General features: G+C 35.2%; 1 protein-coding gene across 2 annotated transcripts in view; it reads left to right on the forward strand.

Annotated features, from left to right (window-relative positions):
• Positions 1 to 15,610, forward strand: part of fastkd3 (FAST kinase domains 3) — a 34,295-nt gene that overhangs the window by 11,741 nt on the left and 6,944 nt on the right. The window contains exons 2-6 of one of the 2 annotated variants that reach the window (XM_069913618.1): positions 249 to 361; positions 666 to 2,135; positions 3,979 to 4,064; positions 12,651 to 12,825; positions 13,398 to 13,467. In XM_069913618.1, the coding sequence (XP_069769719.1) occupies positions 316 to 361; positions 666 to 2,135; positions 3,979 to 4,064; positions 12,651 to 12,825; positions 13,398 to 13,467 (1,847 nt within the window). In that variant the 5' untranslated portion in view covers positions 249 to 315. The remainder of the gene's footprint in view (positions 1 to 248; positions 362 to 665; positions 2,136 to 3,978; positions 4,065 to 12,650; positions 12,826 to 13,397; positions 13,468 to 15,610) is intronic. The other variant, XM_069913619.1, reaches the window with a different exon arrangement.

Raw genomic sequence — 15,610 nt, forward strand, 5'->3', positions numbered from 1 at the left:
AGGTCATGAGTATGGAATGAGCGTCTAGGAGAATTAGTGGCGGCAGGGTTAATTTTGTCATTTAAGGAAAAATTGGATAGGTATATGGATGGGAAGGGAATGGAGGGTTATGGGCAAAAGGTGCAGGTAGGTTCGGTGCGGACTAGAAGGGCAAAATTGACCTGTTTCCGTGGTGTAATTGTTATATGGTTAATGAATTGTAAATCATATCCATAATTCATATTCTAAATAATATATACCTTTTTTAGAAAAAAAAACTCTGATAATGCAAAAGAAAAGAAAAGCTCAAGCCCCTTACCTAAACCGTGTTGCCTGATGCTATACAAGAAAGGGATCTTTTTAAACAACATCAAGCTGAAAGGTGAGAGGAAAGGTGCAACACCCCAAAAACTAGCATGAAGTCGCACTTAATTATGTGAAAACTGTGATTGATTCTAGATTTGTCAGCAGTGATTGTAAAAATGAAATTGAAAATTATTGTGATCAAGGTTATGTGGAAATATTGTTTAGGCCTTTTGATCAAACCTGGACTGGGCAGAAACTTTAGAATATGTTAAAAAAAAATTGATTTTCTTGAAAATGGTTAAAATGTATTCATGTATTTACCAGTGTTCAGGGACTGTTGCTCTTCTTTAACCAATACTTTTGTTCTCATTTTGTTTCAGGAAATGAAAATAAAATTTCCGAAGCTGCTATGGCATTGAATTTATTAAGACACTTTCACTTCATTCCATCTGAATTTCAAACATGCAACATCTTACAAATTGTGAAGTGGAAATTGTTCCCTTGCAAGAACCTGAACAAGATTCTCGTCCCAAGATGTGGCCAGATTTTATCAACAGGGTGCCTTAAGCTGTGCCATCAATGGGTTCCTCATCAAGGATTTCATGGTGTCTCCAGGGATCCATCTGGTTCCACTTCAAGAGCAATTTTCCTTCATAGAGATGCTGGAGACAACATCGAGGTGGATAATAAACAGGAACAATTCTGTGAAGAGAAGTTTTTAAAATATTTGAACAATAGTAAAACTGCCAAACAGATTTTTAAACTGCTGAAATCATCAAAGTCCATTACAGACACAATGGCAGCTTCAGCCTTGCTTAAAATATCACAAGTTGAAAAAGAAGGGAATTCGCTGAGAAATCTTGCAACACTGCTGGAGAATGAAACAGTCAAGGCTCTGTGCTTCCAGTTTGAACAGGAGGCTCAGAGGCTGAGTACCACAGCGCTGGTCACTGCGCTGTATGCCTGTGTCCAATTGTACGTGGACCCAAAGTCCACCCTCATGATGAAACTGTTGTCTGAAAGTCAAGAGAGGCTTGGCAAAAGCCAGATGCTCATTAAAGACTTGTGTTTGTTGGGCAAGGCCTTGCTGGACCTGGAGGGCCAAGGGTGTGGAACACTTCAGCAAGTAATGGAACAAGTTCAAGGACAGAGAATTGACAAGTGGACATCTGAAGAGTTAACAATGGTTTATAACCTGCTGGAGGCTGGCGTGGGAGGAGGGCGAAATTACCAGGAATTGCTAAACAAAATGAATGCCTATTCCCTTCATCTAGCTTCCAGGCTGACCCATAAAGCCAAAAGTGACATACTCAATGCAATGGTTGTTCTCAAGCAAGCCCAAGCAATTCCTTTGGTAATTAGTCTATGTAAACATTCAGTGCGACACGTTCCTCATTTCTCAGACCAGGAGCTCATACTGGTACTTAATGCCCTCATGTGCTTTGGACTCAGTGATAGGTTTTTTATTGATGCTCTGGAGCGAAATATCCCCCAAAAAGCTTTTGTCATGCAGCCTGAAGCAATCAGTAAAGTGATGCAGTATTGCAAACAGCAGCGGATCCTTTCACCACCTATATTTGATGCAGTTGCTGAGAGTTTTGTTTACAATTCAGACAATTTCACAACTAAAGAAATTGCCTTGCAAATAATGCCATTTGGCAGTTTAAATTATATACCTCCAAATGCAGGCCAGCTGTTCCGAAAGATTGAAAACCTATTATGGGGTCGATTTTCACAATTTCAGCCTCAAACTTTGTTGAGCCTGCTTCATTCCTGTATATTAATAGGCCGATTTCCTGTGAACTTTGTATCCAAAATATTTAGTCCCTACTTTCTGCAGTTGCTAGAAGGTGAGCTTTCGTGTTAATTACAAGCTTCTCCTTTGCTTATCATTGTGGTTTTATTCATTGTAAAAAAAAAAATTAACATTTCAGTTCATAAAATGTGAACTAACGTTTTAGTCACTATTATTGGAATGTTTTGGAAGATTTGAATTGTTGTCATGTGTACCAAGACACAGTGGAAAAACTATTTTGTATGCTATCCAGCATCTCAACCCATACTTAAGTGCAGCAGAGTGCAAAAATAAACAAAAGTACAGGGTATAGTGTTTATAGTAAATCAAAATGTGCATGGTCAATTTGCAGGATATAGAGAAAAATACAGTAAAACATTGTAGGGGCAGCATCTTTTACCAATGAGAGATCAATTAAGGAGTCTGATAACAGCAGTAAAGAGGCTGTTCTTGAATTTGGAGGATTGTGTTTTTTTTAAGCTTTATTTAAAATTTTCAAGAAAAAACTTTAAAGTCCATAATATAAAAATGAAAAACTACAACTAACCCACCCCCCTCCACCCACCCTCAGCAAACCCCGCAAGGGAAGCATACAAAAAAAATCATAAAAGAAACATATACAACAATTTAAAATATTACCAAACCCATACATTTCAAATATGGCGACCACATCTTAATTAAAAAAGTCATCATTATAATGCAAATTATGTTACTTTCTCCATATAAATACAAGTCCTCAACTCATTATGCCAACGAGTTGCATTTACCTCAGCCTTATCTTTCCATGAAATCGCGACACATTTACATGCTACAACCAATGCTAGACGAAGAAAAGCTGTCTGAAACTTGTCCAACCTCAAATCACTAAATAGGGCAGTACAACCCAACAAAAACAATTTTTGGATCTAGTAAAAATTTAATCTTAAACAATTTTTGAAGAAATTCCCTAATTTTTTGCCAAAATGGTTGAACCTTATCACAAAACCAAACTGAATATAAAAATGTAGGATTGTGTTTTCAAACTCTTATCTTCTGACCAATGGAAGGAAAGAGAAAAGACTGGGTGGGATAAATCCTTTAATATATTGGTAATATATATCTTGTTGTCAAGAGGTATAGACATAATAGATGATGGGGAGGTTTGTTTGCATGATAGCATGAGCTGAGTTCACACTTTTGGAAAATCCCGAGGTTTTTATACATGTATTTAAAAACAAGAGTGTGTCTAGGAAAAGGGTAAGGGTGCTCAAGAACAAAGAGGAAAATTTATGCTTGGAACCAAAGGAAGAAGCAGGAAAAAGAATCTCAGGGTTGTATGTGATGTCTTGTATGTACTCTGACAATAAATCTGAACTTTGAAATTAAGTGAGTACTTTGTATTGATATTCACCAGGGAAAAGGACACAGATGCTGGTGAGATCACAGAGGGGTATTAAACGAGAAAATCCGCAGATGATGAGATCAAATGCAATGTGTGTAATAGAGGGTTATCCAAGGCATGATGGTATTACAAAGGAAGAAATGTTGGGTTCCTGAAAGAACAAGGGCCCGATGGGTTCTACGCCAGGATACTTGAGCAAGTCAGCTTCAGAAAAAGTCAGCTTCAGAAAAAAAAACAGTTAACATGTCAGATCCAAGACTCTAATGAAAACCAACAAGTTAGTTTCAAATGGCTGGAGGATTGGGAGGGATGTCGGCAGAGAAGTGCTTGAACAATTTCTGATGATTGAGGCCACAATCTTACCCGATAAGGAGGCACATCCCCGCTGGTTAACCAATCTGCTAATCATTGATACTTGATTCTAGAACAGATTGAGTTTTCTAAAGCAGTACTATTGTTACTTCTTCAGTTGGATTGGTGATTTTAATTTTAATACTTTAATTTTTTTTTTAAATAGCTCAAGGAAATGGATTAGACCAGTTTGTTCTTGCTCAGCTAACCCAACTGTTCCTGACGATGAAACTAGAATGCCAAATGTATGAGGTATGTAGAACTTTGGTTAAATGGTTTTTAATTTTTCTTGTACATTACATGTAAAGTTGTGACCAAAGCTTATCTCCAGATGGTAAGTGGGATGAAATATAATCTGTTGGAGTCTGTGACCTAGTCATCTCATGACATAGAAAGATCAAGAAAGGGAAGGATAAGTCAGAGATGAATTATGGAGTGTGTGAAGGTGAGAACAAGGTGGAAGTGGACAGCACAAACAATTACTTTTTTTTTTCCATTCTGCTTGTGTTCATAAAGCAGTGCCAATGCAGCCTTTATTGGAAAAAGAGTTGGGAAGTGAGCCTAGATGGGTATGAAATTCTTGGTCCAAGAAGTGGATTTTGATTTTTGCACAGCCATTTTGTTCGGGACATTTGCTCCTTTTTAATATAACACTTGCTGTATAAAAAGCACCAAGATGGAAGGGGGAGGGTGGGGTGTCATTCCAGTCCCAGCTTTTCTCTGACATCAAAGGTAGTAACAGCGTCGGATCGTCATCTGTGTAAAAGGGCAATCCGGCATTCCATGACTAACTTAGATAAATATGCGTAAACGTGTAGCATAAATGTTTTAGTTTATTTACGGACAAAACATGAAAGTAGGACAACAGGGTTTTTAAAAAAAATAATAATACCACTGCCCCCCTCTCTTCCGGCAGCCAACTGCCTGCTCTCTTGAATGTCTTTCCATGCTTCCATAAGCAGAAGTCTGAAATGAGCTGGTGGTGAAATAGTAATGCATCCTCAACAAGACTCACCGTTTCATTAGGTGGGTGAAGCACTGATGTGTTACTGGGAAGAGAATAAGAGATGATTTAATTCATAAGTACATAATTCATGGTTTTGACAGGACAGATGTGCAGTGGCTGTTGGCCTTTCAAAATAGGGCTTGATCATTCATGAATGAGATAAAATGTATGTGTCAAAGGGTACAGAGGAGGGTGTGAATGCTCAGTTACTGAATGTATTCAAGACTACTAACATATAGAACAGAGAAAGTAATAATGAGATCTAAGCAGAGATATTATGAGTCAGGTGAGAGGGCTCACAAGGTCCCTGCTTGGCAGTTAAAAGCAGAACAAGTTTCAAGAACAATTAATGCATTTGAGCTGTACTCAAATGTGACTACTTATAAACCTCAAGAAATCAATGAAGCTTTTAAACAATTTTATTCTAAGTTATACAAGTCGGAGTCACATAGAGATGATAACAGAATAGAAGATTTTTTGTTACAAATAAGGCTACCAAGGTTAAGTTCACAAGAGCAAGTGGAGCTGGATGCCCCTTCACCCCAACTGAGGTGAGGGAAGTTTTGAACTCATTAATAAATCGCCAGGAGAGGATGGTTTCCCTCCTGAATTTTATAAAGAATTTATGGATTTGTTGATTTTTCCTTTTATGGAAGTATTAGAAAAGGCGGCAGTAACACAAACTCTCCTGGAATTTTTTTCTACTGCGATAATAATGGTAATACCACAAAAAGACAGAGATCCTTTAAAACCTATTTCATTGTTAAATGTAGTTTATAAGATCATTGCAAATATTTTAGCTAATAGATTGACAAAAATTTTACCAAAGTTGATAAATATGGAACAGACAGGGTGTGTAAAAAAGAAACAATCTGCAGATAATGTAACGAGATTACTTAGTATAATACACTTTTCGCAAAAGAGGGGAGATTTAAGAGTGGCAGTGCTTTAGATGTGGAAAAAATGTTCGATAGATTAGAATGGGATTTTTTGCTTAAGGTGTTTAAAAGATTCAGGTTGGGACAAGTATTTGAAAATTGGATTAGAGCCTTATATAATGAACCTAAAGCTAAAGTTGTAAGGAATGGACAGGTTTCAGTACCGTTTCAGTTAAATAGATCTAGTGGACAAGGATGTCCGTTATCACCTGCTCTATTTATCGTAGTGATAGAACCACTTGCAGAACTGATTTGATCTGATCCTGATATTAAAGGATTTAAAGTTAATCAAAAGGAATATAAAATTAATATATTTGCTGATGATGTTTTGATCTATTTGACAGAACCAATAGGTCCATTACGTAAATTATAAATTGGAGGAATATGGGAAATATCGGGTGAGGGGATTATATTCAGTGCCAACAAGATAGCCAATTTAAATGGCTAATGAATGGAATAAAATATTTAGGGTTACGAGCAGATAACAAATTAAATAATTTATATAAATTGAATTATTTACTTTTACTTAAGAAAATAGGAGAAGATTTAAATAAGTGGACGATACTGCCAATAGCATTATTGGGTAGGCTAATTGTGTTTAAAATCAATATATTCCCTTGAGTACAATACTTATTTCAAACATTGCCAATAACGTTACCACAAAAAAATTTTCAAGAGTTAAATAAATATAAGACATTTTCTTCAGAGGAGTAAGATGTTGAGAGTTTCTTAGATAAACTAACATGCAAAAGTGAGTTTGGAGGTTTACAGTTACCAACTTTTAAGAATGATTATAAGGCAGCTCAAATGAGGTTTCTCGTATCATTTTTTTGAAGAGGAAGAAAAGCCAGCATAAATTAAAATATAAATTCATAAATATGGCAAAGAATACCAGAAGATTCTATATATAAATGGGAATCAAAATTAATATCTGTGGAGAAGGAAACATCTTCATAGAAAAATTTAATTAATATCTGGCCTAAGGTACAGGAATCAAATTCCCACAAAACCCAATGTTATTTTTATTAGGTAATATTGAAGGGATAAGACCAAAATTGAAATTATCCATATATCAAAAGAATTTGTAAAGATTTCATTGGCAGTAGCAAGAAAATATATAGCAGTAACATGGAAATCAGGCACCCATTTAGGTATGGAGTGATGGAACACAGAAATGCATAGCTGCATTCCTCTTGAAAAGATTACTTATGATCTGAGAAATAAATATGTATTTTTGAAAATTTGGCAACCGTATTTACTAATTGCAGGAATTAATTTATAGATGTTTTCCCTAAACTTCAAAACCTCGTTAACCTCCTTGGAAGTATTAATAGATACAAATGGTCAGAGCCGTACAGTGAGAGGCATCCTCTGGCAACTGGGTTTCTATTCTTGTTTTCTTAATTCTTTCTCTTTTCTTCCTTGGGGCTATGACTACATATATGGACATTTTTAAAATAATTTTTTTTTTTAAAACAGTCACCACTGATAGACCTTCAGATATTAAAAGAGAGGAGATTCATGTTAGGGAGTGGCATTGTGATAAAAGACCACTGATTCCACCACTGTCCCCAGTTGTCTCTAGTCACGAGTTATGAGCAAGCTGGTTTGTGGGTTTGTCACAGTTTGAACAGTCTGAAGCCCACCACTTCAAGCAAAATATTTCAATAACAATTGGGTCTAGAGCAGTGGCTCTCAACTTTTTTTCCCCACTCACGTACCTCCTTAAGTAATCCCTTACTAATCACAGAGCACCTATGGCATAGGGACTACTTAAAGTGGTATATGTTTTATTAAATTATGTGCATATTTTCCTAGGCTGTTTTATAAATTGCGCGTTAATAAAAGTAATGTTTAATTGCAAACCCTTGTGTCCAGACTTGTCTCTCATGAACCTTACACTTTCTCAACACAAGAATGACCAGTGCAGGGACCAACAGTGTTAATGTCGGCATTAATCACTATTATCACCCTAATTTCACTGGGGGAATATTTTTGAGCCTTTTTTTGGGGGAAAAAAGTGGGTCTAATATTCCATCAAATACAGTATGTTATGTGTGACACTAGACGCCAACGAGGTCCCGACTTTTTTGCTATGTAAAATTACAATCTGACCTGGAAAAATGTCAGCTTTGTTTGTTTCAGTGTAAATGGCCAAAGCTGGCTTAATGGCAGGCAATTATATAATGCCCTTATCCAATTTATAAAATTTATTGGAATTCAAAAAACCTTCAATACTTTAAATAGTCCCATTGTAATCTGTCAAACGCTTGTTCTGCATCTAAAGCCAAAGCTACTGATAGTATTTTTCTTTTCTTAAAAATCTAACAATATTGTCAGCTGATCTTCTATTCTTGATTAAAAACCTGTTTGGTCCATATTAATCAATTTAGGTAAACATTTAGCTAATCTGTTAGCTATTAATTTAGACAAAATTTTAGAATCTGTATTCAATAATGAAATTGGCCTATATGAAGATGGAAACAAAGGATCATTCCTTTTTTAGGAATAACTTATTAATGCAGTTTTAAATTACTCAGGTAAATCACGAAGATCTTCCATTTGATCTAACAATCCTATAAATATAGAAATCAATAACTCTTTAAATTTTTTTATAGAACTCCAGAGAAAAACCATCTTCCCCTGGAGACTTATTATTTGGTAAAACATCAATTTGTCATATATTTTTGTAACTATAAAAGGATTTGTTAATTCAGTCTTCTCCTCTATTTATTTGTGGCAAAATAATCTGTGACAAATATTTGTCTATTTTATCTCCATCCTTCAAAGATTCCAATTGGTATAATTTCTTATAAAATTTCATAAAAGCTTCATTAAGGCCCTGTGATTTATAAATAAGATGGCCCGAACCTTCTTTTATAGCTATTATTGTTCTCGATAATTGTCCAATCTTCGAGTTCCATGCTATCTCCCAACTCATAATATTTTTGTCGGGTTCGCCTTATATCTCTCTCCGCTCTATATGTTTGTATTGTATTAAATTTCAATTTTTAAAAATCCAATACTCTTTTTTTCTCATCATTTACTTGATTTTGTAATTCTTTTTCCATCTTTATTATTTCATTATCCAAATGATTAACTTCAGACATATATTCTTTTTTAACCTTAGTTGTATAACTTATTATGTCCTCTTAAATAAGCCTTCATAGAATCCCAAACCACAAACCTATTGGTTACAGAATGTTCATTAATGTCTTAGAAAAAATTATCTGCTGTCTTATAAATTCACAAAAAACTTGCCTTTTTAACAATGCAGCATTAAACCTCCATCCATAATCTATATTTTGCTCTTCCTCCAATAAAATTGACATAACCAAAGGTGAATGATTAGACAATATCCTTGCTTGATATTTAATATTTTGATCTCTAGCTTGCAGTTGAGAGGATATTTAAAAACATATTTAAACATGTCTAAAGGAATAAAATAAATAATCTTTAATATCAGGGTGCATTTTTCTCCAACTGTCCACAAGTTTCATTTCATTCATAAAATTCTTCACGGTCTTTACTACCTTGTTTTTAACCATAATTCCACCTGATCTATCCAACTTTGAATCAAAAGTAAAATTAAAATTTTCTCCCATTATCATTTTCCCCTTTGCATTAGCTAATTGCTTAAAAACATCTTGTATAAATTTTCCATCGTCTATATTTGGTGCATATATATTCATGAAAGTCCAATATTCAGAATAAATTTTACAATTTACCATCACATATCTCCCCATTTTATCAATAAATACGTCCAATATTTTAATTGGTAAACTTATTTATTAATACTGCTACTCCTCTAGCTTTAGAATTAAATGAAGAAGACAGTACCTTTCCTACCCAATCTCTCTTTAGTTTCGCATGTTCTATTTTGGTTAAATGAGTTTCTTGTTTTAAAAAAAGCTACACATCTACTTTAGTTTTGATCATATAACTTAATAACTTTTTTCTCTTTATTGGATTCAGAATTCCATTAATATTAATACTAATAAAAGACAATTTCCCTGCCATTAGACACCAAAATTAAAGCATATATCTATCCAGAATTTCCCTCCCTCCTCCCCACTCACCCAAATTGTCCTTATATAACATACTACATATATAAACAGTCCAGGCTTAAAACAAAAAAGGAAAAGATAGGGAAAGTAAAAGAGAAGAAAAAAAGTGAAGGAAAAACTCCAGAGACGCATGATGTTAAAGCAGCTCTACTCCCCTGATCTATGTGGAATGAAAATGAAATCGCATTAGTACCCATAACTCCACAGTGATCAGCATCATATTCCCCACTAACTCACGCGAAATACCATACCATCCCCTACTATAATGTTTCTAATAGATCTAATAATCCATTGATCTTATCAAATATAATACATCATGGACTTTATAGATTAAACCTTCCTCCCCCTTTAAGCTCTCTCGAAACACAATATACTTTCAGTTACAGCAAATTCTTTCAGTTGTGTAATTAATCCAGGTATCAACAGCTACCGTGAGAATGTCTGGGAGTGGAGAGGACTCAGCCTTACCATCAAGCTGAAGATCTACTGTGTAGTGGTCCTTACCACCCTCCTTTATGCCAGTGAGACCTGGATTGTCTACAGCAGACACACCAAACAGCTCAACCACTTTCACTGAGCTGTCTCCACAGTCTCCTCCACATCAGGTGGCAGGACAAAGTCCCCAACACGGAAATCCTGGAACGAGCTGGGCTCTGCAGCGTCTACACCCTCCTGCTGAAAGCCCAAGCCAGGTGGGCTGGACATGTGGTCAGAATGCCAGACAGCTGATTGCCTAAGCAGCTGCTTTACGGAGAACTGTGTCGGCAAGCGCTCAGTCGGGGGGCAGAAGAAATGTTACAAAGACTGCCTCAAAGCGTCCTTCAAAGGCTTAGGTGTCGATATTAACACATGGGAGATGCTTGCCTTTGATGTCCAGCTTGGCATACCAAGATCACCACTGGAGCCCATGCAGCTGAAGTCACGCATCACTGAGGCACAACGAAAGCGTGCTGTGTGCAAGGCCCGAGCAGCATTCACTGCCACGACAGCACCCACCCACTTGTGTCCCACATGTGGGCAACCTTCAGGGCCTAGATTAGCCTCACCAGTCACTTCTGGATGCACAGCCACCAATCTCCCATTTGATTTTGAAGTCTTGGTCATCTTCAACTACAAAGGACAAACAACAGCAGGCAATAAGTCGCCATATATCTTTGCTTCATAAGGCTCAGTAAAAAAAAAATCTATTCTTCCCTCCTGGGATGATTACTCTTAATACAACTGCATATCTCAAAACAAAGGCATAGCCTTTTTTCCATAACACATCTTTAACCAGATTAAACTCTTTTCTCTCTTTTAGCAATTCAAAACTTATGTCTGGATAAAAGAAAATCTTATTTCCATTATGAATCAAAGGTGATTGTCTTTCTTTCGCTTGCTTTGCTGCCAACTCCAATATCTTCTCTCTTACTTCATATCGAAGGTATTTGACAAGTATTGGACGGGACCTTTGGTCAGGCTGAGGATTAAGTCTCAATGACCTATGGGCTCGCTGTATCTCCAAATCTCCTTGAAGTTCAGCCTGACCCAAAGATTCCAGTCTCCACTGTTCCAAATTTTTTTTCATATCTTGACCTTCATTGCCTTTAAGTCCAACAATCTTGATATTATTCCATCCGCTAAAATTTTCTAAAATGTCTAATTTTTGCATTAACTGATCATTCTTTGCAGCAGCTTCTGTTTATACTTCAATTGGTCTTTGATATTCTGATTCTCAAATTAATTCCCTTTAATTTTACCATATACTCTTTCAAATCTAGTATCACCTTGTTGCATTAATTTTTCCATCTTGTCACCATTCTTCCTTACTTCATCAGTTTCCATATATCATCGAAAAAAGTCTAAAAATTGCTTGATTTCTCCAGAAGAAGCTTCTGCACCTTTTTCCTGATTTTTTTTTTTTCTTGATTGTAGGTCATTCTTGATCTTTCCTTTTCTTTTCCAGGTCCTCTTCTTGATCGCCGGAGCTGTGTCTTGTATCTTTTTAAAAATTTCCTCCTTTTTTTTATGTGCTCTGAGCATCCGCAACTCCTCACGCATGCGCAGAGTTACTTCTTCAGTCGATGTCAGCAGCATTGTCGGAGGAGACCTTCTGCAGCAGTGTCCAACGTCTCCCTGGCTTCTGGCCTCTCTCCTTTGGATGTTACCTTATGAACAGCTCCAGGATCCTTTCTTTTCCTTTCCTTGTTCAGTTTCTTGTACACCAGTAAGGCCTTTATCCTTCTTTGGTGGCATTGTTAATGTCTTCTGTATGTCTTCAGATAGTTCCTCCTTATACTTTCTGTAACTTTTAGAGTCTTTTTTAAATCACTTTTTTTCAACTTTTTCGAGGAGAACAGGGATTATCAGTCTAACCCCACGTCATCACATGGCATGCCCCCTGGAAAAAGTGCTTGAAGAAGATTTCAACATACCTGCATATCAGGCTTAGAATTCATTAAGATGGAAACGTAAGGGGAGAACTAATCATTAAGAAAGTCAGAAGAGATGGTGAAAACTAGTAGTGGCAAATCTTAGGCTGATAAGCATGAAGCAGAAAATCCCAACCTAGTTTTTTTCTAAATTTAAAAGGGATTTTAGACTCCCTCCCTTCTACAATATCAAGTTCAAAGAGTTCAGGCCATTAAAATATTGAAATTACAGAATCTTACTGAAACATTCTATGGTCTTGTTCATAGCGTATGTTTTATGATTTTTATCTTCTAATATTGATTGCTTTTGCTGATAAAATTATGGTTTAAAAGTTTTTGTCTGGTAGCAATGCAATAACCTAATAGTTGTAAAGGCACTTTTAATGTACAAAAATGTTATTTCTGCTTCTCAACAGGGTCCCAGTCTCCCTCCCAAATATCGGGTAAAATCATTTTGCACAGCAGGACATTCAGTAGAGAGCTTGGTGGATGAATATCTCTCTGGAAAAGTTAAGAATGCTTTAACTGAACTTCTGGGAGCAAGGAATTATTTTGCTTCTCGGGTGCTGACACCATATGGCTATACATTAGGTATGGAATATATGTGCCAAATTTGTTGAAAAGTACATGCACAACTGTAAAACATGGAATCTTCATAGAGTTCTGCTTTGGTGCCTCCAGCATATGTAATCCAAATGCCTATCGAAGTTTGGAGAAAGTTCCCTCTCAATGGTGTATTAGATTTTTTTTTAATGTTGAACATTCGTCATGATCAGGGTACAATGGGGAAAAAAAGTTAATAGATCCATATGTCAGTTCTTCCATTTTTTTTTGGTGAAGATTCAAATTCAACACTAATACCTGGCCTTCAATAACTATTTTGGGTCAGTATTGAAGTATATTCACATTTTTTTTAATTTTTTTTTCCTTCTCCAATCTTTCAATTTGTTCTGTAGTTGTAAACAGGATCAAGAGGTTGGCCAGGTATTTCTTCCCAGGCCTCTGCCAAAGATGCTTCATAATAATTTAGAGCATTTTCTAAAAGCAAATGCCACTCCCAATCCTTAATCAGTTTGACCAGCCGTACAAAATAAGATAACGGTTTGATTTTAGCTTTACCTTTCTCAGAGAGAGAAAAAAACACATCAATTATTTTGTTTTAGATGTTGAGATTAAACTGGATGAGGAAGGATATGTACTTCCAGCTTCATGGCGTGATGATGTCTTCAAGAGGTGAGAATCTCAATTTATTTGAATTGATGGAATTGGTGGCCTTAAGATTCTTAATTTGTAGTCAGAATACAACATAGTAAAAGAGTGATGAAGGTGGCATTAAAAATAGGACAGGTGGGGATAACTATGACACACAAGGTCTTGTTATAAAGTTATTCCAGTAGATGAGATCTAAATTGAACTGCTGTAAATCAAATGTGTAATTTTTCTATTGTTCAATCTGCTGTCCCGTAGTTTGTCCTGTATTTTCTACATACAACAAGTAAAGTTCCAACAGACCGCATACTACAGAGTTAATACAGCCATGAGAGATGAACCCACATAGCTTTACTCTGCCATGGTCTTGATTTTAGACGGACTCATTGAATCATACAACATGGAAACAGGTCTTTCAGCTCAATTTGCCTTTGCTATCCAAAATGTCCCACTTCCTCTAGTCCCACGCTGTATTTGGCCCATATCCTTTTAAACCTATACTGTTCAAATATTTCTTTTATTTTAACATTTTATTTAAGAATTTAAAAAAAAAAATTCATGTATACATAATCAATAAAAATAAAAATAAATATAAATTGTGTGTTTGTATAAACCCTCATCCCTACCCATAGAGTATCAAAGAAAGAAAAGAAAAAGAAGTTAGGAGGATGGCCAAAAAGAAATATAAATCTTAATACAATAATGGAACTGAAGGTTACCAACAGGACAGGCTTTCAGAGAGTCCTTCAAATTTTCAAATAAACATACTGTAAATATGGGCTCCATATTTTCAAGAGAAAAATGATATTTATTATGCAAATTATGTTTTCCTGAACTGGAATACAAGAATCCAATTCAGCGTGCCATCTCTCCATTCCTGAATTCTTATCTTTTTTCCAAGTAATGGCAATGCACTTCCAAGAAACAGCTGAAGCTAATTGTAAAAATTCAATTTGATATATAGTTCATCTTAATTTAGAACTAACCACTTTAATATTACCCAATATGAATAACATCATATCCTGTGGGAGTTTTACCCCTAATATTTTCTCCAAAAAACTTTTTGCCTCTAACCAAAAAGGTTTTACTCTTGGACACTTTCAAGTAGAATGCAAAAACGAACTGACTTCCTGATCACATCTAATCTGATAATGTGGATTCAACTTTTAAAATTTTGAGTTAAATATAATTGATGTAGAAAATTATATTGAACCAGTCTATTACCTAACATTAATAATTTTCATCATATTTTCTTTACATAATTGCATCCAATCATTTTCATCTATTCATCTATTTAAATCAATCTCCTATCTTAATCTTGATTTATGAATTCCTAACTTATGAGCTGCTTTTTGAAGTAATTTATACATCTCCAAAATAAACTTATTTATACCACCCTTACATATCAAATTAGGACCTAACTTATCAACCAAGAAAGCCTTAACCCGATAATGACAAAAAAAAGTATTATATGGAACATTACATTTTTCCTTCATTCATTGAAAAGTGATAAATTTACCAGCTTCAAAACAATCTTCTATTTTCTTAATCTCTATTCAACTCCAAATCTTTTAAAATTGGTTATCCATAGAAAAATGAAAAAGTCTATTTTGATATAAAGGCATTTTTCAAGAAATCAAACCTTTTCCACCTATTTCATAATCTATTTTATTCCATAGTTCAATCAAATGTTTCAATAAAGTTGTATCTCTAGTTCATATTAACAATTTCAAACTTCATTTATGAATAAAATCCTGCATAGAATCTTCTCCTATTTTACTCAATTCTATTTTTACCAAAGCTAAGAATTTATCTAAATCAAACATCCCATTAATAAATTTCATTTGAGCTGCATTATAATAATTCTTAAAATGGGAAAGTTTAAAACCTCCTAATTCAAATTTCCAAGTCAATTTTTCCAAACACACTCTAGCCATCTTTCATTTCCATAAAAACTTCCTCATACTTGAATGTAAATCCTTCAAAAATTTTTGAGGAATCCAACAAGGAATTATCTGAAACTATCCAAATATTTCTTAACATTGCAATAGTATGCACCTCAACTATTTACTCTGGCAGCTTGTTCCAAACACCCAACCCACTCTCTGAGTTTTAAAAAAGTTACCCCAAGGGTTCCTATTAGCCCTCACCTTACATTTATACCTTT

The sequence above is a fragment of the Narcine bancroftii genome, chromosome 1, assembly GCF_036971445.1.
Source record: "Narcine bancroftii isolate sNarBan1 chromosome 1, sNarBan1.hap1, whole genome shotgun sequence".
Classification (NCBI taxonomy): domain Eukaryota; kingdom Metazoa; phylum Chordata; class Chondrichthyes; order Torpediniformes; family Narcinidae; genus Narcine; species Narcine bancroftii.